The following is a 27060-nucleotide window of genomic DNA, read 5'->3' as shown; positions in this document are numbered from 1 at the left end:
ACCCGACTGAACCGGAGGCTCGCACGCTAGACCGGTTCGGTCCAAAAATACGCGCTCCAGGGCATAGGACAGAACCATTCTCTTTTCCCATCTGCGAGAATCCGAGACGAAGGAAGATGACGACAATTCGCAGATTCTGCTGCAACGACCTCCTCTCCTTCGCATCTGTAAATCTCGACCATCTCACTGAAACTGTGAGTTTCTCCCGTTCTCATTTTTTCTGTTTTCAATCTGGTTTCTCTCTGAATGAAGGGCTAATGGATTGATATTAAGCTGGTTCTTTTTTTTTTTTTTTTAAACGTGCTTGTTTGAATATGCGCACAGTTCAATATGTCTTTCTACATGACCTACTTGGCTAGATGGCCTGATTATTTTCACGTTGCCGAGGGTCCCGGAAATCGAATTATGGGCTACAGTATGTTTTCTCCTTCCTCTTTCTATTCTCCATTTGTTTTTTTTTTTTTTTATATTGGAATTCGTGGTTTACATTTAGAATATTGGTTTCTTTAATTGATTGTCATTTGTATATGGAATCGTATTGTCTATTTTGTTATACTGGTTATGAAAAAGGTCGTTGTTGTTGCCGTTGTTGCTTTTTTTTTTTTTCCTCCTGCGATTTGATTCCGGAATACAATTATCTATATGGGTTTGAATTCAAATTTGACATTTCTACGCTGGAACCTTTTGTTCCCCTTTGCTGTGTTTCAAGCCTTTGCAGCCTGGCTAATTGTTTTTTTTTTTTTTTTTCAAAACAACGATTTCTGAGGACGGCACTGAAGTTGTTATCAATGCTGTTTGTGTTTGGTAGAAAATGAATAGATCTTTCAACTTGTTCTGTGTTTGGTTTCATTCCTTTGGGTTGTTTTGGGAATTATGGTGATTTAGCCCAAAATCGATGTATTTGGCTCATGGGGATTTAAATTATAGAGCATTTTCATAGAGATTGGATTCAAGCAGAAGCCCCCAGAGTACATTTTTAAGAGGGCAAAATCATCATATTTGATATCATCCATGCTGCTGCCCAAGGGCGGCAAAATTTGCCATTCTTGTTAGGCTCATTGCATGGTATTCTAGAGTCAGGGAAGGGAAAGGTAAGCTTTCTACTCCTCAAAAATCTGAATCTCTGATAGGTTCAAGTTAGCAAAATTCAATGAAATGAAATGAAGCATGATTTTAAGCCAACATGCTATTGGCACATTCTTACTTCTAAATGAGTTTCATAGTCCATTTTTTTCTTCGGATGAGTTAAATGCAGATGCTACATACACGTATTGCAGTAAACTTGAAATAGAACATCCTTCCTTTTTCTCTTTCTAGGAGTTTTGTTGCAGGTACATATACACATAGCAGTAAACTAGTAATGCAACAATGGATTAATCTGGTACCAGTATGTTTCTGCTAACCAAGCTGAAACACTCAAGGGAATGGAATTAACAACATCGTGTTATTCATCTTGAAAAATCTCTAAAGGGAAAAGCAAAGGCTCTTGGACATAGCAGTGGAGAGGTAGGGGAGAAGGGTAGTGAGTTGGAAAAGGTAGTATTCATCAAATAGGAATATAAGGCTAATTATAAGCATGTTGTCTAGTTTTTTTTTTTTGACTTGTTTCATGTTTTCTTTTGTCATTCAGGGCTTGGTGATGATGAAAATAAAAAAATTTCCCAGTGATTTTTTGTCTTTTTTCCTATTTATTTATTGTTTTTTTTTTTGGTTGCGTGGGGGGTGGGATTGGTGTGCGCTTCTGAAAAGGAGATGGCACACAAGGTGTTGGGAGCTAAGAAGAGATGAGTAAGGCATTGTTAGAAAAATACTTGTGGAGGTTTGCTATGGAGAAGGATAGTTGTGGAAGAATGTGGTAAGTGTCATAAGGTAGGGAGAGATGGGTTGGTTGGTCTGGTTAGCAACCTGAAAAATTAAGAGGTTCTCATGGAAAAGCAGGCTTTATTGGGGGAGGGTGGAAAACTTTGCAAAGTTCATATTTTAGGAAGTTTGGGATGTGTGGAGGTTAAATTTTTGGCAAGATGTTTGGTGTGGTTAGACACCATTAAAACAGTTCTTCCTGTATATGAAGAGAAATGCAAAAAATAAGTATGCCAAAAATGTAAAATGCCCATGTTGGCTAGAAACAGGGCACACTTGAAGGCTTGAAGCTGAGGTTCTCCATGGAAACATGGAATTTGGCAGTGGTGGACTATTTCTTGGACTAGATTCATAGAATGGAGGTTTACACTGGGAGAGGGCAGATGCATATCTTGGATTCTGACCAAAAATTGAAATTTTACACTTAAGCCATACTTCAAGTTTTGGTGGCTAGAAAAGTTAATTCTCAAATAAAGAGATTTGGGGCTCTCTTGATGTTTCAAAAGTCTGTTCTTTATATGGCAGTACTGTGCAGACAGATGTTAAAAATCAATCAAGTTATGAGAAGAGGGAGAGATTTTGTAAATTGTTGTTGCTGCTGCATGTGCAGAAAGGATTAAAAAAATTCCAATCATTTTAGGATGCATTGTCTATGAACACAATACCTTTAGTGGATGGTTTTGTCTACTTTTAGGAGTTGCATGAAATCTGCCAAGATTTGTGAAAGAGGTGTTTTCCAGCTGGCATGGTAAGTTTATCAGGACTAGGAGTGGTGGAGGGTTGTCCCCATAATTTTGCTTGGTGCATATGGAAATAAGACAATAAAAGAATCTCCCATTGGGAAGAGCTTTTGGGATTAAAGTTAAGAGAAATTCTGATACAATTTGTTTGTATTGATGTTTTGAATCTATGCAGATAGGAGTCTCCTTTTTGGATTTCGTAAATAGGTTGTGTAGAGGTTATGTTCTATTGCATTTTTCTTTTCTCTTCTTTCCTCTATTATAGATGCCATTCATATCCTTTGCATGTACCTGAGATTACAGCCTTTTTTTTGGTGTTTTTTCAAAAAAGAAAAAACGAGAGAAAACTACATGAGAAGCTGGTGGAATTCCCATTGTTGATTTTGGACATGCAAGATCTAGTAGGAATCTCTGTTCTTCTACTGATCAAATAATTAATTTTAAGATCCTCCTTACAGTGAACAAGAGTCTGAAGTTATATTGTCTTATTTGAATTTTGAACTATAAACCTTGCTCATCCGGAGAAAAAAGGTTTAGATTCTTGCAAACTAAATTCGAATTAGAATTTTGTGAGAATGGAGTATGGTTGTTATACTTTAGATGCATGCACCTTTATTTTGCATTTATTGTGAGGTTGAAGGCCAACTTTTATGAAAGTGGTGGGTGACAATGGTTTCTTGCATAGTTGCTTGGGTTTAAGGTACGGATGCACCCATTTTCACATCTAGGGTCTGCTATTGGTTGCTCCATATAAACTTAGAGCAGTCTAGAACTCAGTGAATGAGCGGTGGGTGACAATGGTTTCTTGCCTAGTTGCTTGGGTTTAAGGATGGATGCACCCATTTTCACATCTGGGGTCTGCTATTGGTAGCTCCATATAAACTTAGAGCAGTCTAGAACTCAGTGAATGAGCTGTTTGAGAAATGCCTAATAATAACTGTTTGTGGACTCAGTTGTGTTTGGATTACCATTTGAGTTTATTAGGCCACCTCCAGTTCAAGTGAGGTTGGAGGAGCTATAGGGAGATTTTCTATATGGAGGAGCTGGGAATGACCAGCTTTCTCATTTGGTCAAGTGGTCTTTGCTGTGTTTTTCTAAAACAGAGGATGACTCTTCTCAACAAAAGCTTTATTTGATAAGTGGTTGTGATGGTTCACAGGAGAGCTAGTATTGTTAGAGAAAAGTTAAGGTGTATAAACATGGAGAATTGGAGGGTAGGTGGTCATGGTCATTTATGGCTTTGTGGGCGAGTGTGTGAGAAAACCTATTAGAAAGGTTTGGGAGATCTTTATAGACTTTTTGGGCTTTGTTGTGGGGGATGATGGTTGGGTCAGATGCTGGCATAATGTTTGTTGTGGGTGTGAGGTCCTTCTTAGGAAATGGTGTGGAGATTCGCTAATGAGAATGAGTCCCTATGGAAGCAAATTATCTTTAGTAAGTATGACCTTTAAGAGGGAGGATGGTGCTCCAAAGGTGTAAGAGACCGTTATGGGGTGGGGGTCTGGAAGGCCATCAGAAAAGGTTGGGAGAAATTTCGTTCTCATTCCCGCTTTATCATTGGGGATGGCACCAGAGTGAAGTTTTGAAAAGACTTGTGGTGTGGAAATCAATCTCTGGAAGAAGCTTTCCCCATCTTGTTTAATCTCTTCGTCAATAGAGAAGGATGGGTTGCTGAGGCTTGGGAGGAAGACGAAGGTGGAGGTAGCTGGGGGCTTCGTTTTAATAAACACCTTAATTTTTTATTTTATTTTATTTTTGATAAGTAAATGAATTTCATTAAAAAAAAGGAGAGAGACGCTAAAATAGCGACTCTAAGTATACAAAACCTATACACCCGCCATCAAAGGCCAAAAGACAAAAAACCTATTGCCACAAGCCTACTTAGAACCCAACCAATCAATAAAGTTAGCTATAGTTAGAGGATAATCGTCTATGAACAACTTAGCCTCAGCCCATAAAGTAAGAATAAAAGAGTGTTTCAATCTCTGAATTGACACCGATTCATCCTTGAAAGCCAATCTATTCCTCTCCTTCCAAACCGTCCAAAAAATATGAAGAGGATCAGCTCTCTACACCTTCTTGCGATTTTTGCCCATGAAAAAACCATTCCAACTTAGAAGGGTCTCTCTAACTGAAAAGGGCAAAACCCAAGACACCCCAAATAAGGCAAAGAGAAGATCCCATAACGCCCTCGTCCTGGAACAATGAAGAAGAAGGTGGTTTATGGTCTCCTCTTTCTCAAGACACATAAAACATCTATTCGCCAAGGCCCATCATCTTTTTTGGACTAGATCCAATGTTAAGGCTTTGCCTCACGTGGCCTCCCATGCGAAGAAACTAATCTTGGGCTGCACATTCGCATTCCAAATAAAGCTTGAAGGAAACAAAGATGAACCACCCGCTTCAAGAGCTATGTATAGAGACTTGACCGAGAATTTACCGCTCTTGGTTTCAGTCCAGGATACCGTATCCTGCACATCCTCAATAACTCTTTTACTCTGAATCCTCTCCATAAATCTTTCCGCCTCCTCAACCTCCCAGTCATTGAACGCTCTTAAAAAACAGGGGTTCCAACCCCCCCATCCCCCCTCAGCCAAGGGATCCCATATATCTACCACCCACGCTTCCTTCTCAACCGTCAAAGCAAAAAGAGAGGGGAAGGTCATACACAGAGGAGACTCCCCACACCATCTATCCCTCCAGAAGCTCACCCTTCTCCCATTACCAACTATGAAAGCCATCCTATCACTCACCAACTTCCAATCCGCCCTAATTCCTTTCCACAAACCCAAACCATGAGCCTCTCTCACTTCCCGCGAGGGTGGGAGAAGTTGAAAGCTTATTAAGCACGCTTCATCCCTTGACCATTAGAAGAGGTGTGGATGACTTGTTCCGGTGGAAAGAGAACAAGAATGAGATCTTTTCTATTAAGTCTTTTTATTGCTCATTCTCAAGGGGCACCAAGCCCCCTTTCCCGGCTAGAACTATTTGGACGCCTTGGGTTCCAATTAGGGCTAGCTTCTTTGGTTGGGAGGCGGCTTGGCGCAGGCTGCTCACCACGGACCGCCTGAAGAGATTTGGCTGGAGCATCCCCAATAGGTGCTTTTTGTGTAAATATAAGGAGGAAACCATAGATCACCTTCTTCTGTTTTGTGAGAAGGCCAGAATGTTATGGCTTTTGATCTTCTCCCTTTTTTGGGGTGCAATGGGTGATGCACTCCTCTGTGAAAAGAAACCTCCTGGGTTGGCATGGATCTTTTGTGGGCAAAAAAAGAGAGAAAGCTTGGAGAACTGCCCCCCTCTGCCTGATGTGGACTATCTGGAAAGAAAGGAATAGGAGGGCCTTCAATGATATGGAGAGGAACGATCAAGATATTAAATCCATTTTTTTGTACACTTTTGTGAATTGGGCTAGGGTGTATATAGAGGAACACACTTTGTCTTTGATAGATTTTATAGACTAGCTAGCCACCAAGTAAAGGTCAGACTTGTTTTGTCCTTTTGTTTTTTGCTTCTTTGTTTTTGGTATACTTCGTGTATACTTTTTTTCTAGTCTTTTGGCTCTTAATGAAATTTCTTTACCTATCAAAAAAAAAAAAAAAAAAGTTCTTTTCCTTCCATACTGATCAAAAAATGCACAAGGGGGCTACCTACCAAGCCTTTTTTATGGACTTTACCCACAAAGGACCCATGCCACCCAAGGAGAGTCTCTTTAACTGAGTAGGAGAGAACCCAAGATACCTTAAAAGAGAGAAAAAAAACAATTGCCAAATAACCCGCAATTTTGCATAGTGAAAAAGAATATGATCGACAATTTCTTATTTGGAGTGACAAAGAAAACATTTGTTAGCCAAAGAAAACCCCTTTCTTTGGACCTGATCCAAAATCAAGACTTTCTCCCAAGTCGCCTCCCAAGTGAAGAAAGCCACCATAGGAGGTGCATGAGATCTCCAAATGACGCTATTAGGGAACAAAAGACGGTTGCTAGGCTTTAAAACAAAATAGAGAGATTTGACCGAAAAGTTCCCACTCTTCAAGGCTGTCCAAATCACCCTGTCATCCACATTCCTATGTAGCCTTGTTGTTTGGAGCCTCAACAAAAAGCACTTCACTCTTTTCATTTCCTAATCATTAAAGGCCTAAAGAACCAAGAGGTCCAACCACTCCTTTCACCTTCGGGGCTCTAAACCTCTGCAACCCAAACTTCCTTAGACAAGGATAGGGCTAATAAGGAAGGGAATGAATCACAAAGTGACTCATCACAAAGTGACTCATCACCACACCACTTATCCCTCCAAAATCTCACTCTCTAACCATTTCCCACTTGGAAAGACAAACTATTGCTCAAAAGATCTCACTCCTTTCTTATGGCTTTCCACAACCTAACACCATACCTCTCTCTCACCTCATAGGAATGCCATCCTCCAACATCTTCTCCATACTTTTGACTAATGACTTGCTTCCAAAGAGCCTCACTTTCATTGGCAAAATGCCAATTCCACTTGCACAAGATGGCTTTGTTCATCACAGAGAGGCACCTCACACCTGAGCCAATCTTCTTTTTCTTCGAACGGATTGTCTTCCACCTTACTAGATGTGGTTTCTACACAAGAGCTCTATCACCCCAAAGGAAATCCCTCTGAATTTTCTCCAACCTCAACCTCACAAGTCTTGGCATGCAAAAAAGAGACATGAAATAGATGAGCATACTAGAAAAAGTACTATGAATTAAAGTGAGCCTCCCTTCTTTCAAGATATACTGTCTTTTCCACATGGTTAACCTTTTGTGAAATCTCTCTTCAACCCCATCCCAAACTACCATAGATTTGAAAGGAGCCCCCAAAGGAAGACCCAAGTAACGGGAAGGGAGACCGCCTACCTTACACCTCAACTCTAAAGCCAAGTCATTAATAATGTCCACCCTCCCCACAGAAATTAGCTCACTTTTTTTTGAGTTGATTCTCTAACCAGAACAAGCCTTGAACCACATAAGAAACCAACTCAGAAAAGTCATCTGGTCCTGTGACGCCTCACAGAACACGAGAGTATTTTTTTGATAAGTGCATTCTTATGCGACGTTGACACCACATGCGCCTGACTGATGCCTCCCATGTATTCTTGTGCATTCCTCTTGTTCATGTTTCGTGTTCTCAGAGAACACGAGTATCATCAACAAATAATAAGTAAGAGACCTGAATCCCAACACCACCCTTGCCTCTCACCCTCCACCCAGACAAATAGCCACCATTCTTCGACCTTTTCAAGGGATAACTGAATACCTCCATGGCAATCACAAATAAATAAAGAGAGAAGGGATCTCCTTGTCTTAATCTCCTCAAGCTTTGAAAAAAACCGGTTGGGAATCTGTTTATTAGAATGAAGAACTTCGCTGTTGAGATACACCATTCTACCCATTTAGTCTATCTCTCCCCAAAGCCCATCTTCCTTAGCATCGAAATCAAGAAATACCAATTGACATGATTGTATGCTTTCTCAATGTCAAGCTTGCAACCTTCATTGCTTTTCAACCTTGAGTCTATGCCCTCATTAGTGATCAAAATTGCATCTAAAATCTATCTACCCTCCACAAAAGTGTTTTGGGACTCCGTGACCATTTTACCCATTACCTTCTTAAGTTTATTAGCCAGCAACTTGTAGAGGCTGCCCACTAGGCTGATTGGCCTAAACTCAAGTCTTCAGCACCACCTTTCTTTGGAACAAGAACCAGAAAAGTAGCATTTAGTGACTTCATGAATCTACCCCCCTCATGGAACTCCATAAAAAAACTCATCACCTCCTCCTTCACAAGCTCCCAACTAAAAAGTCAAAATGCCATAGTGTACCCATCCAGACCTGGTGCTTTGTCCTTGTCCAAATCAGAGAGAGCAGCGAATATCTCTTTTTCCAAGAAAGGAACCTCCAACCTTTCCGCCTCACGATTATCTAAACCCTAAAAGGCCAAACCATCTAGACTGGGTCTCCAACCCCTTTCCTCGGATAAGAGATTCTGAAATGCCACAACCACACTAGCTTTTATCTCATTTTCCTCGGTATACTAACTGCCATTCACTTTCACTTTGGCTAACCAGTTTCTTTTTGTGTGAGCATTTAGTTTCAAAGCCTAGTTTCTTTCCCTTTCTTGCCTTAGTTGGGTTACTCTCTGGATTTTTTCTCTATACTGGGATTGAACCTTCTTTACTTCAGATTGTTAAAAAACGAAGAAAAAAAGAAAAAGAAAAATGTGAATTTTTTTTTTTCTTGAAAGATCTCCCATGTATCTTGTATCTTTTCCTTTATTAGTATTACTTTCAGTTTCCTGTTAAAAACATTATGAGAACAATAGTGGATGTCCTTGCTTGCTGCTGCTCTTTTTGGATTCCATCTTTTTAGTTTAATTTAGCAATGTTCTAGTTAATTGATGAAAGACTATTGGTGTAATGCAATTCATATGTCTGCAGTTATGGGGAAAGTTGAAGGGCAAGGTGAATCTTGGCATGGTCATGTAACTGCAGTAACTGTCGCTCCAGAGTATCGTAGGCAGCAATTAGCCAAAAAACTGATGAACCTGCTAGAAGATATCAGTGACAAGATGTAAGAGGAACACTAACATCTTTTTCTAGCGGCTGTCTCCAGACATGGATGTGCTCTGATTAGATCTTTATTTGCCTATCATATTACCAAAATTTCATTTACCATTGCTACATTTTTTTTTTTGATAGGTAAAGGAAATTTCATTAAAAGCCAAAGAGGCTAAAGAAAGAGTATACACGGAGTATACCAGGATACATAAGTGCAAAAGACAAAAAGGCAAACAAGCCTAACCCTTACTTGGTAGCTAACCAGTCTACAAAATCTATCAAAGAGAAAATGTATTCCTCTATATACACCCTAACCCAATTCACAAAAGTGTACAAAAAAAAGGATTTAATTTCTTGGTCATTCCTCTCAACATCATTGAAGACCCTCCTATTCCTTTCTTTCCAAATGGTCCACGTCAAGCAGAGGAGGGGCAGCTCTCCAAGCTTTCTCCCTTTTCTTGCCCACAAAGGAACCATGCCATCCCAAGAGGTTCCTTCTCACAGAGGAGTGCATCACCCATTGCACCCCAAAAAGGGAGAAGATCAGAAGTCATAATATTCTGGCCTTCTCACAAAACAAAAGAAGATGATCTGTGGTTTCCTCCTCATTTTTACATAGATAGCATCTGTTGGGGATGCTCCATCCAAATCTCTTCAGGTGGTCAATGGTGAGCAGCCTGCTCCAAGCTGCCTCCCAACCAAAGAAGCTAGCCCTAATTGGAACCCAAGGCGTCCAAATAATTCTAGCTGAGAAGGGAGGTCTAATGCCTCTTGAGAGTGAGCTATAAAAAGACTTGACTGCAAAGGTCCCATTCTTGTTCTCTTTCCACCAGAGCAAGTCATCCACACCTCTTCTAATAGTCAAAGGATGAAGCTTGCTTAACAAGCTTTCAACTTCCCCCACCTCCCAATCATTTAGGTGTCTATTGAAACGAAACCCCCAGCTACCCCTAACTCCGTCCTCCTCCCAAGCCTCAACAATCCAACCTTCTTTGTTGACGGTTAGATTAAACAAGATGGGGAAAACATCTTTTAGAGATTGATTTTCACACCACAAGTCCTTCCAAAACTTCACTCTAGTGCCATCCCCTACGATGAAGCGGGAGTGAGTTCAAAAGTTCTCCCAACCATTTTTGATGGCCTTCTAAACCCCCACCCCATAACGGTTTCTTACACCTTTGGAGCACCATCCCCCCTTTTGAAGGTCGTACTTTCTAGAGATAATTTGCTTCCATAGGGACTCATTCTCGTTAGTAAATCTCCACAACCACTTCCCAAGTAGGGCCTTGCTAAGGATAGCTAGACTGCGAATGCCCAGACCTCCATTCTTTTTAGTAGCGCAAATAACCTTCCAACTCACCAAGTGAGGTCTATTCTCTAAGGCACCTCCGCCCCATAAGAAATCCCTTTGGATCTTTTCAAGCCTTGCACACACTTTCTTTGGAATCACAAAGAGAGAGAAAGTAGGTTGGGAGGCTAGAGAGGGTGTTTTTTAACAAGGTAAGTCGGCCACCTTTGGAGAGGTATTGCCTTTTCCAAAGAGACAACCTTTTCCTGAATCTTTCTTCCACTACATCCCATATCCTAGTGGATGGGGAAGACCCAGGTAGGAGGTAGGTAAATTCCCAATCTTACATCCCAAGACCGAGACAAGAGTCTCCATAAGAAAGCCTTCCCCTACTGGGATGGCCTCAGTTTTGCTCAGATTAACTTTTAATCCTGAAATCGCCTCAAACCACATGAAAGTCCAGTTAAGATATTGTAACTATTTTGCATCGGCGTCACAAAAAATCAAGGTGTCATCGACAAACAAGAGATGGGACACGATCAGCCCCTTTCTTCCTTTTCCCCCCACTTTGAAACTGGAAATAAAGCCCCCATTTCTTGCACTTGACAACAGCTGGTTAAGAGCTTCCATGGCAAAAAGAAAAAGATAGGGGGAAAGAGGGTCTCCCTGTCTCAATCCCCTAGAGCTACGAAAGAAGCCCGAAGGGCTCCCATTAATGAGGATCGAGAAGGAAGCCGTAGAGCAGCACCATTTCATCCAATTAATCCATCTATGCCCAAATCCCATCTTAGACATCACATCCATAAGAAAGTCCCAAATTACATGGTCAAAAGCCTTCTCAATATCCATCTTAAGAAGGAGGCCCGGTGTGTTGTCTTTTAATCTAGAATCAAGGGCCTCGCTAGCAATTAGAACAGTGTCTAGAATTTGTCTCATTTGGACGAAAGCTTGCTGAGAATCAGAAATCACCTCCTCTATCACTAATTTCAGCCTATTAGCAAGGACTTTGTACACACTCCCTACCAGGCTTATTGGTCTGAAATCTCTTAGGTCTTCGGCTCCCTCTTTTTTAGGAATGAGCACAAGGAACGTGGAATTTAAGTTTCTCTGGAAGGTTCCATGGAGGTAGAACTCCCTAAAGAGTCCCAAAATCTTTGATTTAACAACATCCCAACAAAACAACCAAAAGACCATTGTGAGGCCGTCCGAACCTGGGGCTTTGTCACCGCAGCAGCTGCTCAAGACTGCAAAAATTTCTTCCTCAAAAAACATAACTTCTAGGCTGTTGGCCAAGCCTTCCCCCAGCTCCTTGAAGTTAAGGCCGTTAATACTAGGCCTCCAATCCCCTGATTCTGAGAGAAGGGATTGGTAGGCTCTGCAAACTCCTTCTTTGATTTCATCAATAGAAGAGAGAGACACCTCATTCACTCTAATTTTAAACAGGAAGTTCCTCCTTGCCCTAGCATTGGCTATTTTGTGGAAGTACTTGGTATTTTTATCACCTTTTCTTAACCAGATCTCTCTTGACTTCTGTCTCCAAGAAGTTTCTTCCAAAAGAGCCCATTTCTTATAGTCCTCAAGAGCCAGTTTTTTAGCCTCCACTTCTCTAGGAGTAAGAGAGTTCTCATTCTCCTTGGCCTTCCAACGCTGCAGGCGGGAGAAGGCCTCTGCTTTATTGAAAGAGACATTGCCTACCACCTCTTTGTTTCAATTCTTCAAATCTTTCTTTAGCGCTTTGGGTTTCTCAGCAATGCAGTGGTTGCTATAGCCTTCAACAAAATAACCATTCCACCGGCTTCTTACTAGGTCTTTGAAGCCATCAATTTTCAGCCACATATTTTCAAAACGGAAGGGGCTTTTGCTTGAAGAGAAGCCTCCAGCTTCTAGGACTATGGGACTGTGATTAGAAACCAGACGGCTAAGAGCAGATTGTGTGATGGCAGAAAAGTGGTCCTCCCATTGGTCCGAAATCAGGAAGCGGTCCAATCTAGAGGCAGCTTGAGAATTTAAACCCCCTATCCAAGTGAAAGGACCTCCAGTCAGAGGAAAATCCCTCAGTTCCAACTCCCCAATCACCTCTGAAAATCTCCTCATTTCAGCTATGAGTCTAGGGGCATTCCTTATTTCCTCTAGGAATCTTACAGCGTTAAAGTCCCCTATGATGCACCAAGGGTCCTCCCAAAGGCCACGGATGGCTCCTAGCTCCTCCCAAAAATCTTCCTTCTTGCTACCAATCACTGACCCGTACACTCCAGAGAAAATCCAAGAGAAGCCATCAACGCAGTTTCTGAAACGAACAGAGATGGAGTACCCCCCGCTTTCTACCTCCAATTTCTCCAAGACTCTATTATCCCAAAAGAGAAGGACCTGCCGCACCCCTAGCATCCACTGAAGCCCAATTAAGAAATCTTCCTACTCCCACACTTTTAACTATTTGCAGAGACATTTCTTTCACCTTCGTCTCCAAAAGGCATACCAAATCTGGTTTCTGATTCCTCATCACACCCTTGATCAACTTTCTTTTCTCGATATCATTAAGCTCTCGAACATTCCAATAGAGGATTTTAATTTTCATTAATCAACTGGAATCAATTCCCAGGAGCACTGACCGGATTTTTTAGTTATCCTTAATGTCTCCTCATAGCTAACTGAGCATTCTAATCTTTTTAACTCTCTTTCGAAACGGGTAGTGCAAGATTTTTTCTTCTTCCGTCTCTTGCAAAGGGTGCTACTTCTAGTCCTTAGCTTCAGTTTCTTAAGCAAGGCCAGAATTTCGACTTCATGCCCTTCGACAGACATTCCCAAGACTTTACTAAAGTGAAATAGTTTGGAAAGCTCCTCTTCCGACCATCCTTCTTCGCAAGGGGGAACAAAAGACAGATCTCTCTGCTTTGCCACATTTTTTTCCATATCAAGATTCGGGGCTTCAGTCAGAACCACTGTCGACCCATCTCTGAGCATCATGGATAGGGGATTTGGCGACGCTTCCACCTCCCTTGGTGTTGATTCCACAAGACCAGAGAAGGATCCCCTTTCCCTCTCAAACCCTGTATCCCAGAATGGAATAGAAGAAGAAGATGACTCCCTTCTCGAGGAGATCGGAGGTAAAGAAAGCTTACCTTGAGAATTGTGGGCTTCAACAGGGAAGGGAGGGGGGGGAGTCTCGGCTACAGGTGACGACGCTTCCATCTAAGGGGTCTCAGCAGTGGCGGGAGTCGGTGCAGGGATTCCTTTCCTTAGACACGGCGAGCAACTAAGGCTTCCTTGCCCTAAGTCGTTGGAAGGAGTAGGGACGATAGGCTTAAAGGGGTTCCCCAGTTTGGTGGAAACGTGGGCCTTCCCCAGCCCAGGCCCGGAGGTTTTAACACAGGCCAAGCCCGATTGGGCCTTAGCATCCAGACACTAGCCCATCTCCACTTTGTAGGCTTAGGAAAGGAAAACAACTACAACGGTCTTGTTCGATGTAGAGGCACCACTCCCCAAGACCAACGGGGGCAGCTTTTCAGGCTGTGGAGAGGCTGAGGAAGAGGGCAAGGTGCCCACACTCCCCTCAGCGCGTGAATGGGCCACCTCGTCTTCCCTGAGCTTCCTTGCACTGAGCCTGTGGAAGGGGAGCACAGTGGAGATGCAAGGCTCTTCTTCCCACCAGAGTTGCAGAGCGAAACAAGAGAGACCAGCTACCACCTGCAGCGAGCTTGGATGCTGCCAATCTTTGGTTTCGATGAGGACTCTGGCCCACTTGAGATTCCGGCGCTTGGCTGTGTTTTCATCCACAACCACGAATCTCCTGCAAGAGTCTCCAAACCTCTTGAAGAGGCTTCTTCCCCAAAGATGCAGAGGGAGGCCCAAAATTCTGACCCACACAAGGCGCGCTCCCCCGCCATCTCCCTCAAGACATCCAACAGATGGCTTCCATTTTTCTAGGCAGAAGCTTCTTCCTCTGAAGCTTCTCGCCCCTAATTTAGACACCCTCTCTGCTTCATTTGCAAATTCAAACTCCAGAAGCAAAAAATTTTCTCTTACGTTTGACAGCCAAAGGTTCCCTTCCAAAAACCAAGAGTTTTTTGCCCACGACCTGAAGGAAACGAGGTCAGGGAGGCGGCCAGAGTCTCCCTCCCATATGCCCACAAGACACCTGCCCAGCAGCTCCTCATTTCTATCGATTATTTCTTTCTCAATTTCTAGCCAGACGACATCACGAGGCGTGGAGCAATCCCAAAGAGCTGATGTGTCTTTGTCTAGTTGAATATTTTTTTCCTCACTTTTGCTAGGCGAAGCTTGAGATGGCATGGGGTTTTCCGACAGAGCTCCTTTCCACTGAAGGGGAGAGACTCCCAAACTTCTTAGTTTGCTAGTGAGGATTTTCCAGCTTCCAACAAGCCCACTTCCTTCAGGAAAAGCCAAGGAGAATCTTTTGTTCTCCGTAACTCTTACAACACAAAACAAGAATCTCCCTGCTCTATTACTACGGAGTTCCAAACTGTAGTCTCTATATATTTCCGACCAAAACTTCCTGAAAGGAACTCTCTCCTTTAGCCCACAACATGACTCAACCCCTTGTAGCAGCAGAGACAACCCTTTCCCTCCGAATCTAATCCATGAAGAGAACTTGGGACCTCTTTCACAGATCTTCCCACGCACTTTTCCTTTGAACTCCTCTATGCCAATCTCAAACGTCTTCAACTCAACACCAAACCAACACTTACCCCCAGGGGAAGATATCGGCATCTCAATTCTCCAGTTTTATTCACACTCCAAATAAGCTAATAGGTCCTCCCTAAATCATATTCTACTTCATTGCACCAAAGCAAAGATTCTTTGGCTTCTCTTATTCTCTTTATTCGAAGTAGTTTGGATGATCCCTTTTTCCATGAAAGATAACATGTTAAGCTGGCATGGTTCCTTGGCAGACGACATTAAGAGGGTTGAGAGAGTGAGAGAGTTAGGGTTCAGGGGGAGAAACAGAGGGTTTTTTTTTACTTTGGTCCAAGGGTTACCATTGCTACATTGCTAAGAACATAAAAGTTACGAAGTCTGTTCCAAGAGAATCATACTATCTTATTAGAACTAATGTGTATATATATTTTTTTATAACCTTCATATGGCTTTCTTGAATATTTTGGTTCCACCTTTACTGTAGAAAATGGGGTTTGTTTCCTCACATAGCCATCCTTGCTTAAGCAGCCCATTTGAAGTGGCAATATCATTTTTATTTTATTTTTTAAAATTTTTGTGGTTTTTATGTTTAATGTTAGTATCCATATGAATCTTTTACAGTGGTGGTTATTTATCCTCTTGTTCTCATCCTAAAGTCTGCATTAAAATAAGTTTAATGAGCTACATATCTGACATGTTATACTAGAGTTGTGACGTCACAACTGCCGCATGCTGCGGAACTTGTAAAGTTCTGTATTAGTTTGTTGCCCTGCTGCATTGATATGGAACTCTACTATAGATATCCCTATTAATTTCTAATACTTTATAGAGAATATAGGGTGTCTTTTTGGTTGGAGCCTGATGACTATTTAACTTTAGCACCTTATTTATAGGTGCCTTATCTTTGGAAATTCGACCAAGGAAATCTACACTTAAGGTGTGCTCAAATTGCTCTTTTCCTAGGAAAGTCTATAGCCCGAATTGTTTTGGCTGCTTTATTACTAATCATGTCACTCATTTGAAATTATCACTGGAAGCATTTTAAAAGCAGCCATTGTTCTGGCTGCGGTTCCTTATCTCTTTCATTTCTCTCTCTATTTTTCTGCTAGCTTGGATTATGGTAGAGGTCCACAGGCATGACAATTCAGTGCCAGGCTATATGATTCTTTAAAAATGAGTTTAGACAGTAGAAAAGAACTTTGAACAATATCGCTATTTTTTGTTTGAGGATTATATGGGTGTCTTATTCCACTTTTCTCTCCATAGTGCATTTACTTTGTGCTCTTTTCTTGTTTTCTATGATAGTAGACCCATTTTCAACAAAGTGGAGGAATAATTGATAGAGAATGTGGTTGACTTATGCTTCAGTTGCAGCACATCCAAAATTGTCACCAAGCACATATTAAGGCTTAAAATTAAAATTGTTCAACTCCCGCTGCAAACTCTACTAAAATTTGTAGATTTGTGAAGCATGAACTAATGCTGTAGTGCTTAGCCCTCTCTCTTCCAAGTTACAGTTTAGTTAGTTCATGTTGATTGGCATGCTGACATCAACAATGGCTTCTTAATAGTGCTCTTTGTGATTCTTGAATCCATTTTGTCATTTTTGAAATGTGAGTTTTAAAAATTACTCTCTTCACCAAGGCAGAATAACAATTATTAGCATGGTCGGTTATCATATAGACTTAGCGTGTTGTTGTTGTTGGTTTTTTTTTTTTTTCTTTTTCTTTTTTGTGGATATTTTTGCTCTCAGCTTTGATTGCTAAGATGGGCCTTCTTCTGCAGAGATAAGGCTTATTTTGTGGACCTTTTTGTTAGAGCATCAAATACACCAGCAATAAAGATGTATGAAAAGGTAATAGTTTTCTCAGTGTTTTTTCTACCCTGCTCAGATGATTATTATTGGAATGTGTAACTGTATTTTATTCTCTACTACTACTTCGGTGTTTCATCCTTTCCTTTCTTTCTTTTCATAAAGAGTAATACTGTAGAAAAAACATTTTCCAGACTGTATTGCTCTTGATACACCATGCCTAGCATTTCTGTATATCCATATTGACATAGTAAACTGGTTGTAATCGAATAGACCCAGGATATTTGTAGCAAAAAATTCTCAGTGATGACTATAATAATTGCACACTAGCAAAAGGCTTGTCCCTACCTAAGCTGCGGCTAGGTTGGCTATGGTTGTGAAATGCCTAATCGAGCCTCCTTGAATGGAGACAGAGGAGTAGCCAGAAACAATCTTTGAAGATACTTTTGCTAGACCTTTATTATGCTTGTGAGCTGACTGATCCTTTAAATTGTTCACTAGTCTATTAGGTCCTGCACTTCTGAACTCAGAATTGAAATTTGTGATTTGAGGGAATGCACAGGTCCTTTCATATATGAATGGTATCTCTCTACCCACTAGCTAATGGAGGCCTTCTCTATGCAGATATTGACAATGTACTATTTGACTTAGCTAAGGAAAATAGAAGTGGGGCATGTTTTGACAATATTTTTTGACATGGACTTGTTCGCCAATGAAGCAAGATTACAAAAAATCTGCCATAATGTTTTTTACTAGGCAGGCTACCTATTCAACCTTTATGTACTGTTGAAATGTGCATGCTTAAGGTCATAAAGTATCAAAGATGAATTGTTATTAGGACTCTTCTGGAAATAGTGAGGGAAAGTTTCTTCATGTCAATATCCGTAACTATGCTCTTTGATTTCTTTTTCACTCAGCTTGGGTATGTAATCTATAGAAGGGTTCTGCGTTATTACTCTGGGGAGGAAGATGGATTAGGTGAGCATCTAAATTTGACAATACTTACTAATGTGCTAATTTGCTAATTTGCTATTTTGCTTTATAGTTAACAATCCCTTTCACCTGCCACTACTCTGTGATCCCTTTCAGATATGAGGAAAGCACTATCTCGGGACGTCCAAAAGAAGTCTATCATCCCCCTCAAGAGGCCAATTACTCCAGATGAATTGGAGTACGACTAAACCTGCTTTCTTCAGAACTTCTGCCTAACTGAATTTGATGGAAATGCATCATCATGTTGTTGTCTTTTGAGATGCTGAAGTTAGGCATAGACTGGTTTTAGAATTTCAGGCATGTTGAATATGAGAGATGAACATCTAGGACTACTAATGACAACTTAGCGGAATACTTCTGCATTACAACCGGAACAAGTAAGTTGTGTTTTTTCAAAAGCAACCTTATGTCATCTCGTCATCTTGCTTTATAGAACCCTAGTTTCTCTTTTTTCAAAGTCTGTAACAGCTTCCCACTTTCTCATTTCCACAGTGCGCACTATCCTATCATAATCTTTTCTGATTTCTGGATTATTTGATGTTGACAGTTTCCTATTGAACAAGATAATTGAGTGCTGATTCCTGCCCTACCTCCCATCTTTAACAATAAGTTCATAGTTTTGCCTTGCCATGTTTAGGAAAATCTAAGTAACCCAACTTTAGATTTTAATCTCCTCTGAAATTCCACATCTGTTGCATTTCTAAAGCATCCAAAAGTTGGGTTTGGGTTACTATTATTAGGTAAAATTCCTAAGTTGGAGGGGGCTCACAGACCATGCAGTGGGCTGCAACTGGGGTTTAATGTGGTCCACAGGCTATAGGCTTGAAAGCACAATATTTATTGGTGAAGTTTGATAAAGAGATTGTAGAACATAGATTTACTTTTGAAAAATATTCCCCAAAAGCTTGAAGACAGCTTCCATTCTTTTCCTCCCAACAGGCTGAAAGTAGGCTATGGTCCAAACAACAAGAATGCAAATAGATTTCTGTTGCACTTTATGCTGCAATGGATCCTAAAACCATGAAATCTTTGCAGAATGGGCCTGAGGGAAAGGGCCTACCCACCCCAACCAAAATGGTGGGCCCCAATGTTATCTGCGTGTCGGCTTCTGCAACAAAGGCGGATGAAGGATGAGGGGCAACACGTGAGCTCGGCCCAGTCGACGGTTTCGACCAAACATCCAGACCTAAAAGGAGTGATGGAGATTGGGGCAGCAAGACCAGAATCGGCTCGGGTCCAAACAGAGACACCCATTTGCTTTTGTGCTCATTCCTCATTTCTAGGGCTTTTTTATTCTTTTTCTTTTTCTTTTTTCCCCTTTTCTTTTCCATTTGAGCTTGAATCTCTTTCTACTTTCTGCTTTCTGCTTTCTCTTATCTGTCATTCCCATCAAAACAAATTGGTTTCCACTCCATTTGTACATACTCCCTTTTCATAATTTCAAAATTTCCCCTTAGCTATTGCACCTCTCCTGTGTGTGTATGTGGGTCATCTTGCTTTTAGACTTCTGGGTTCTCAAGTTTTTGATTTAGGCAATCAACATTACTTCACCCTCCCTATAGAAATCTGTAGGGATGTCCTCATTGTTCACTGCCACAATCTCATGATAGCATAAATAAACCCAGTTCTAGGGCACTTATGATGGGAAGAATAATCAGAAGTGGGGAATACGTGGGATTTGTTTTCTTCCCTGAAATGTCATGCCAAACATCTAAGCGTGAGGTTGTGGGTTGGGTGAATGAATTCTCTCCACTTGAATTGTTGAGGATAGAAGCACGCTATTTGTTTTCTCCCCTGAAATGTCATGCCAAATATCTTAGCGTGATGGCATTGTCTGCCATTTTCGTAGAGGGAAACCATTACTCCAACAAGCTCAAAAGATTCAGCACACTATTTCTCAATCCACCCGAATGTGCTTACTTTATTTCTTCTATTATTGCTAGTCTGCTTATGCTTTGAAGAACTTCTCAAATGCTAAACACTTTTCAAGGTCAAAATCACCATTTTTTATAAAAACTCTCGATCAATGAATCACCATTTTATAGAAGCACACTATTATTGCTAGGAGATCCAAGCTTTTCAATTAGTGAAGGGTGCTCTTCTTAACTTTTAGACCTCTTACTCTCATATTGTTTGAGTTTGAATTTGAAACCAATAAGCCACGCCCCTTATATAATGATAGTTTATCAAAAAGTGAAAACAATTACCTCTCCTGATTCATTATTGTGGGTGGGTCAGTCATAATTAACTTGAAAAACCCTTGAAAATTTATCATATGGAGCATATCTTTCTCTCCTCTTCTTTTTGTTGGTTTCTTAGAGCTAGCATCTTTGACTGGATAGAAAAAAAGACTTTACATCAACTCTCTGACACTACCCTAAGACTGAAGGGAAGCTTATGTTTATTTCTTTCATTTGTACAATGTGTACATTAGCCCATCACCACCTTCTTCTACTCATCTCCATATCTGTAGGGAGAAATCAGCCTGCTCTCTCAAAGAGGACTTTAGCAATATGAGCACTGATGGTTGCAGGTCCACAGTAGGCAGCATAGTAGAAACTCTTGCCCACCATCTCAAAAGTCCTCTTGATTTCTGGGTTGATGCCATCAGGGTAGTGTTCCAGCACTATCTTCGTAAGTTCTTGCATGTCTGACTCTACCCTATGGCTCATAGGGCTGCCATTTTCTGGATTATAGGTGCCATTGTGACCCTGAATAAAATTAAAAAAATAGAGATGAAGTTAGGAATATTAATCGAAGATTAGAAGCACTAAGGTTAGGGCCCCCCTCCCCTTTCCTAATGATGAAGTTGTACGGACAGCCACTTCACTTCATGGTCAAATCTTAAGATATTTTCAAATGACAAAAGTTGTGGTCTGATGAGGATGTGTCCATTTGTCTTAGCTTTTTCTCCATGGAATCTCGGCCCTCCTCCCATATCCCACATGGTACACTTTTGTCATTTCCCACTCTAGTATCCATGATTTTTTTTCCTTAAAAATTTTAAAATGATATTTGATTTATTTAAAATACTGTCTATCAAAGCGTTTTTTTAGATGCATTTTTATTAAAAATATTATCAAAGACAATTTAAAAAAAATGTTTTTTAAATTTCATTAAAGATGGATTATTTTGTGTTCTAAAAGCGTTTTCTAAAAGCATTAGAGATCAAAATCTAAAAATCTAACCTTGTGCAATGTAAAGAGACCAAGATCATTGCAGATTCTGTTAGTGAGTTGAGAGAGACGCCTGTACTGAGGATGAGCCAACAACTCCTCTGAGAGAGACCGACCAGCACAGAGATTTATGGTCCGCACCAGGAGCTCTGCCTCTCCTCGGTACCCATCTCCTTCATCCAAATGTTTCATCAGCCACATCTCCCACTGTCACATTTCAGATACATAAGCTCAGGGGGGTGATGCCTAATAATTTATTTCAACAATTTTCCATTCTTCAAATAATTTTATTTTTTTTATAAAAAAAAATTACAAATCTCATGATAAATTCTCTTATATTTTTGTATTGATTTAATTTCTCAATATAATAAGTGTATTTTTCTAGGACCCCAAAAGAGGGAAAACTCACAGTTTGACGTAAGATGTGTCGTATGTCTCTGCCATGAGCCACCAGTGTATCCAATGAGAGTTGATTTAAGGTTCCGAGTAAGAGTCCGACAAGTTCCTCTCCGCTCTTGTTCTTAAGGAATCCCACAGGCCTCTTTGCAGTCATGTTCAAGTCAGAGCCCCTGCAACCAACAGAAATCAGATGCCACTGGATTTTGTAATTTTGCATTATGATTTAATTAAATTTAAATTAAACATTTATGCATATTTGTAAATCTTTTAAAATATCAACTAAATATAAAGTGTAATTTATAAAAAAAAAAATGGATTTAAAAACAATCCTACTAATACGGTCTTTGACTAAAAAGTCAAAAAAAAGTTTAAAGCTTTGAAAATTATGATTTTGATTTTGATTTTACATTTTAGACTAAGTTATAAAATATGGAAAAATATATGAATCAAAGCTAAATTTCAATTAATGGTTCCCAAATATTAATCAATGATTGATATGGAGTTTGTTGAGGACAAAAATGAGTAGGCATGCATGGTGGTGAGAAAGATATATACTGTAACTCCACCCAAATAGCAAATTTACTAGTGGATATATATGGGAATGCGGGCTTTGATTATTGAGGTGGGTTTGCAAGAAGTCAAAACTTATACTGAGATGGACAACAAATAAGGCTGTGTGCCTACTGATCGAGACACCCTTGAGAATGACAGGGTTGGAAGAGTATGAGAATATGTAGACATGAATAAAGACATTGGACAGCCATAGCCATAGCCATAGCCAAGATGGAGAACCTATCAATATATAGTAGAAACCATTAAAAAGGGAAAAAGACAAATTAGCTGAAAGCATTTGAAGTATTCTTTGGAGCAACCAAAACAATTGGAAAATTTACCTTCCATTGATCTTCTTCATGTAGTCTCCTCCACTTGGGCTGTATCCAAATTTAAGAAGGAAGGCTCTCCTCTGCTTAATACATGTTTCCTTGCTGAAATACGACCGGACCGCCAAGACCAAGATGGCTGTTTTCGCCCAAGCAAGCCTCTCAATTGACCTTTCAGGCTCAAATATGCAGGCTGCTGCTAGAAAATAAGCCAAGAGAGAGGCTTTTCTGCTAACCCCAAACTCCCCAAGATGGCATTGTGTGTACCACCTATAGATTATGACATTGTTAATGTAAATATGACCTTATAATATAATAGAGATTGAAGTGATGGGGGATGTTTTTTTTTGGGTTACTTACTGTTGAATGCTGTCCCATTCAAGCTGATGCAGGGCTTGGCAGTTATTGAAGTCCAGTTTTGCAAGCTCAAGATAATCATTATTGTTTACATAAGGCATCCTGAGATGAATCAAAATCAAAAGTAAAATCAACATGAATTCAATGGAAAAATGAAAAATTACCATTAAAAATGTTAGTAAAAGAACCTTGTAATTTGAAAAGGGTATAATCATTATGACAAGTGGAAGCATAGGAAGTACCTGTAAAGGGTCTTGCCAATCCATACATCATCTTTTCCACCGTACTGTTCAATATAAATTCTGGTCTCCACACGAGGCAAGCTTGCATACCATGGAACATCCAGCGCATACCCTATCTGTTACATCATATTATTGAATTTTATTGTTAGGATTTGATAGAAAAAGACACTTACAAAAGGACTTTACAGACTCTTTTTTTTAAAGGCTGACCCAGATGCTGTAGGATGAGGAGAATTCAAGCCATTCAGTTGGTAGAATTGCTGTGTTTGACAGAAAAGGGCAGAAAAATTAGATTGTTCATGGACCACTCAATTCACGGATGATATGGTCCACAAATTACCTGCTTTATTTTGCTGTTGGTAGGGAGATATTTCATTCAATTCTTTCCTTCAAATGCTGCAAGACCTACTATTTGATTAATTATTTAAAGTTCCCATCTCAAAAAGTTAACCAAAAAAAAAAAAAGAAAAAAAGAAAAAGAAAAATTAGTTTATATTACTTTAATAAATGTTATTGTGGGGGTAGTGGTATATACCATATACTATATAGAAAGACTACATCCCATTGGGGTGGGAGCCAAAGCCTGACAACTGGGTCATTATTATTCATTTATTTGTTAAGGGGTAACATGAAATTAATAAGTGAAAAAAGGGAAAAAAAAATTAGTTAGACGAGATTTTGGGGGCCATACCCTATCTCACCAGGCAAATCCTTCATTATGATCCACTTATCCAGGAGCTGGTCACAAGCTTGTTTTTCCCTTAGAAACTTGGAAGAGAACTTCTTGGCATTCTCGAGAATGGTTTCTCCAGGGAACAGCACCTGGGAAGCTCTGTGGAGGTTGAACATCCCGGACACAGCCTGGGATGACTGCCCAGCAAAGCAGAAGAACTCACCACCTTTCTCAAAATACTTGAACACATCTGTTATAAGAAACAATCAAACAGTATTATATATAACCAATATTAATTACATAATGCAAAAGCAGCACTAGTCCTGGAAATTCATGCTCAGTCCAAACTTCTTACCAGCAGAAACATCATGGCCATGTAACCTAAGGAGCCTAAACCCCATAGCAGTGTCATCAATATCGTGAACTTCGGAGTTTTTAGCCCAGCAGATTCCATTTTCTTTCCAATATCTGAAATTCAAAGTGCTTAAACTTATCAATACCTTCATTTTTATCAGATGGGGTTGCGTGATAAATGACCGTTTCCAACCATGTAGATATTTTCTGCATAGGTTCCTCATAGCTTTAAAATGAGTCTACAATATCACAATCAATGTGTGTATACATTATACCTGGCAACATAATTGATGCATTCTTTAATCTCAGGCTCAAAATACCGCGATATCCCAAGGCGCTGCAGCCGATCCACAGCCCATATGTGCTCAAACAAGTCGACAGGGTAAACATTGGGGACTAAAAGACAGAAAAAGAAAGCAAAATTACAAGGCAAACAAGCACATGTGTAAAGTGTAAAGTGAAAGCAAAACTGGTGATTGTGGAAGCATAAAGGGCAACTTTTACCTCCTCCACTGAATCTCTCAACCACTTTGTTTAGGTATCTAAAGCAATTCTCATCTTGGGTCTGCATGAGGGCATAGGCAGTGGACGATGGAGAAAACAAAAATGACCCATCTTGACACTGTAGTTTTAGAAGCTTTTCCCAGTCTAGACCTGCCATTCCTTCCAAGCTGTGGAGTAGTGTTGTGGGCACTATGTGCATTATGTCATATGGTATCCTATCCCACACACAACATAATAATTATTACATACTTGTAAAGATAACTAAAGCACCTATCCTTTTAAAAATCAACGAAGATAAGGTCACTTTCACTTCATCTTTTCTTTTTTATCTTTTTTTTTTTTTTTTTTCAATTCACAACTCTGGAAAGTAGCCAACACCATCATAGCTCAAAGTTTTGAGTTGTGATCAAACCATACTTTGTGAGCTTCAGATTTCTCTGGGCGTAGATCTCCTTCAAGAAGGGCGAATCATTGGGTACTTCGATGCCCAAGTTCCGAGCTATCTCGAGGAGAGAAGGGAAAGCTACTTCGAATCCTATAGGCATGTGCTCAGCCTTCTCCTTTTCAAGCTTGCTTATGTTTTCTTTGATGAATGACACCCCTATATTACAAAGACAGAGATGGCACGTTTTAATTCTCAATGTTAGAACAACTCAAAAGTCGGTTGCTTTTATTCTTCCTTTTTCCTTACCTTTCTCGCACTTGTTCGGATGAATTTTCCACGATTTCAATGCGATCACACACGCCAATGTGTTGATTATCCGGTCGTGAGCATAGAATAAGCAGTCGTCTCCCCATGACCCGTCCATGAGCTGATTGTTGGCGATCCACTCTAGGCTTGATGGGAATTGCGGAGTCCCTCCTCCATTGAGGTCCTGCGCGAGAGCCACCCAGGCTGTGTCATAAGCCGATATGCTGATCTCTCCATCTTCCATTGAACCCAGTATCGATTTTATGGAATCCACACGTTCCTTAATCTCATTTGACCTATAAACCTTCTCATCACATCAAACACAAAAGATTTCAGGTTCCTAGTTGTAGATGCATATATTATGCATAATCATAGTTGTGGAGCTATTCAATCTTCACCTGGAGAGCTTCCTCTTCTATATCATCTTCCACAATCTCATGCCACTTTATCACTGGCAGACCACTTTGAAATACGTCCACGTATTCTGCAGATACAGATCATTAATTTATGCATGGTGGGTGCAAATGATCTTCTCAAATTCATAACAAAATTTCCAAAAATTTGACCCAAAAAAAAAAAAAACTCGAAATATATATACCTTGAGTTTGGGGTTTTGGTAAGGCCTTGCACTCTCTCCTTAAATTGAAGTGAGCCCTTTTGTCTTTAGCCACCCACCATCCAGTACCTACAAAATTTAAAAAATTATTTTATTTTATCACTTTCCTAATGTTTTGGTAAAGTTAAATAAATTAATTATTTGCAAACAAGAAAGAATCGTAGGCATTAAATTAAAGTGGAGGAAAATTGTCTATTTTTATCATCATCATCAGTATATACCCTTGTTAGAAGAGTGAATTACACTAGTGCCATTGACCAGAACAAATTGCAGTAGATTCTCGTTAAGGAGATTGAAAAAGCTGGCTCATTTTCACACCGTTTCCCGGGGAAAAAGGCTGTTTGTGTTAGCAGAAAAGCAGAAGGTGGAAGAGGATTAGAAATCTAAAGAAAAGAGATATCTCCACTGAAGAAAAAGCTGACTAATACAATGAAGTACATATATCTCTAAGGAATCTGGCATTCTTAGCATTTTGCTTTTCCAAAACCCAGAGCACAATCCCAAAAAAAAAAAAAAAACAAAATCTGTGAAGTTTTGTCCTCAGTTTGGTTGCTGAGAAACCAAAGGGAATGAAAACAGAAAACTCCATAGAACCATGAAAATAAAAAACGCTTTCACTTTCTCCATGCTGAAACTGATCTGAACCTCCAATATTTCATTCTCAGCAATTAATCAAAACAAACAAAATCCAAGCGAAAGCCTCATCACCCAGCAAACATTATTCACACACCAAAAGAAAATGACTATTCCACCATCACCCAGAAAACATATATAAAACATATAATAAATGAAAAATCTTGTGTTTTCCCCAAGTGGGGTTGGGTGATTTATACGGAAGACAGACAAGAACGTACCAGCAGCATATTTGGGTGTCGAAGAGGAAGGAGAAGGTAGGGGACCCTTTGGAGAGAGAGCGCGGAAGAGAATAGTGGATTGAGAAGACATGTTTTGTTTTGCGTCAAAAAACTAAAGGTAGCCGTGAATACTGAATAGTGATTGAGAAAGAAGTAGTACCGCTTGAGAAAATGGTAGAGAGTCTAGACTAATGTGGTGTATTTAAAACAAGAGAGAGGGAAGGAAGCAGACAGAAAGGACTTCTCAAGAGATTCCCGCTTGCAAGTGCATGGGATCATCCAAAAACCCCATATATATATATATTTAGAAATGAGGGTACTCCTGTCCTTTTCCTCCTCAAATTTTCCCACTATTTTTTTCCTTCCTTTTTCCCTTTTTCTACGC

At 40.1% G+C, this 27060-nt stretch overlaps 2 protein-coding genes across 3 annotated transcripts; one reads left to right on the top strand and one right to left on the bottom strand.

The window, feature by feature from the left end:
• The first annotated feature begins 33 nt into the window (after positions 1-33).
• LOC117904720 (N-terminal acetyltransferase B complex catalytic subunit NAA20) lies at positions 34-19340 on the top strand. 2 transcript variants are annotated; one of them, XR_004649621.1, is made up of 7 exons: positions 34-194; positions 325-415; positions 9059-9191; positions 16908-16977; positions 17853-17913; positions 18025-18305; positions 18964-19340. XR_004649621.1 is itself a non-coding variant. In XM_034817476.1 (6 exons), the coding sequence occupies exons 1-6, from the start codon at positions 117-119 to the stop codon at positions 18114-18116; spliced, it is 525 nt and encodes a 174-aa protein (XP_034673367.1). In that variant the 5' UTR covers positions 34-116; the 3' UTR covers positions 18117-18461. The 2 variants fall into 2 exon arrangements, 1 of the variants encoding a protein (XP_034673367.1); XM_034817476.1 differs by lacking the exon at positions 18964-19340 and having other exon boundaries at positions 18025-18461.
• A 770-nt stretch (positions 19341-20110) lies between these two features.
• On the bottom strand, positions 20111-26927 carry LOC117904719 ((-)-kolavenyl diphosphate synthase TPS14, chloroplastic-like). Its single transcript, XM_034817475.1, has 15 exons — positions 26676-26927; positions 25804-25890; positions 25604-25689; positions 25206-25509; positions 24932-25115; positions 24515-24729; positions 24286-24406; positions 24012-24124; positions 23680-23906; positions 22984-23099; positions 22745-22843; positions 22397-22654; positions 21514-21673; positions 21117-21311; positions 20111-20639 (listed from the first exon to the last, which is right to left on the bottom strand). Exons 1-15 carry the CDS (start codon positions 26764-26766, stop codon positions 20409-20411), a joined length of 2487 nt encoding a protein of 828 aa, XP_034673366.1. The 5' UTR covers positions 26767-26927; the 3' UTR covers positions 20111-20408.
• Between the last annotated feature and the right edge of the window lie 133 nt (positions 26928-27060).

Source organism: Vitis riparia, chromosome 17 (genome assembly GCF_004353265.1).
Source record: "Vitis riparia cultivar Riparia Gloire de Montpellier isolate 1030 chromosome 17, EGFV_Vit.rip_1.0, whole genome shotgun sequence".
In the NCBI taxonomy this organism is placed as follows: domain Eukaryota; kingdom Viridiplantae; phylum Streptophyta; class Magnoliopsida; order Vitales; family Vitaceae; genus Vitis; species Vitis riparia.
The sequence above is the reverse complement of the archived record's forward strand: the minus strand, read 5'-3'. Positions and strand labels throughout refer to the sequence as shown.

What these genes read in the sequence shown, in the direction of transcription:
- LOC117904720 (XM_034817476.1), top strand. Translation starts at nt 117, where the DNA reads ATGACGACAATTCGCAGATTCTGCTGCAACGACCTCCTCTCCTTCGCA. An exon ending in TCGACCATCTCACTGAAACT is followed by an intron (nt 195 to 324) that starts GTGAGTTTCTCC and finishes ATATGCGCACAG; the next exon opens with TTCAATATGTCTTTCTACAT. An exon ending in GAAGATATCAGTGACAAGAT is followed by an intron (nt 9,192 to 16,907) that starts GTAAGAGGAACA and finishes CTTCTTCTGCAG; the next exon opens with AGATAAGGCTTATTTTGTGG.
- LOC117904719 (XM_034817475.1), bottom strand. Translation starts at nt 26,766, where the DNA reads ATGTCTTCTCAATCCACTATTCTCTTCCGCGCTCTCTCTCCAAAGGGT. An exon ending in TGAAGGATTTGCCTGGTGAG is followed by an intron (nt 23,100 to 23,679) that starts ATAGGGTATGGC and finishes ATGATGTAACAG; the next exon opens with ATAGGGTATGCGCTGGATGT. An exon ending in ATTGGCAAGACCCTTTACAG is followed by an intron (nt 22,844 to 22,983) that starts GTACTTCCTATG and finishes GATTCATCTCAG; the next exon opens with GATGCCTTATGTAAACAATA.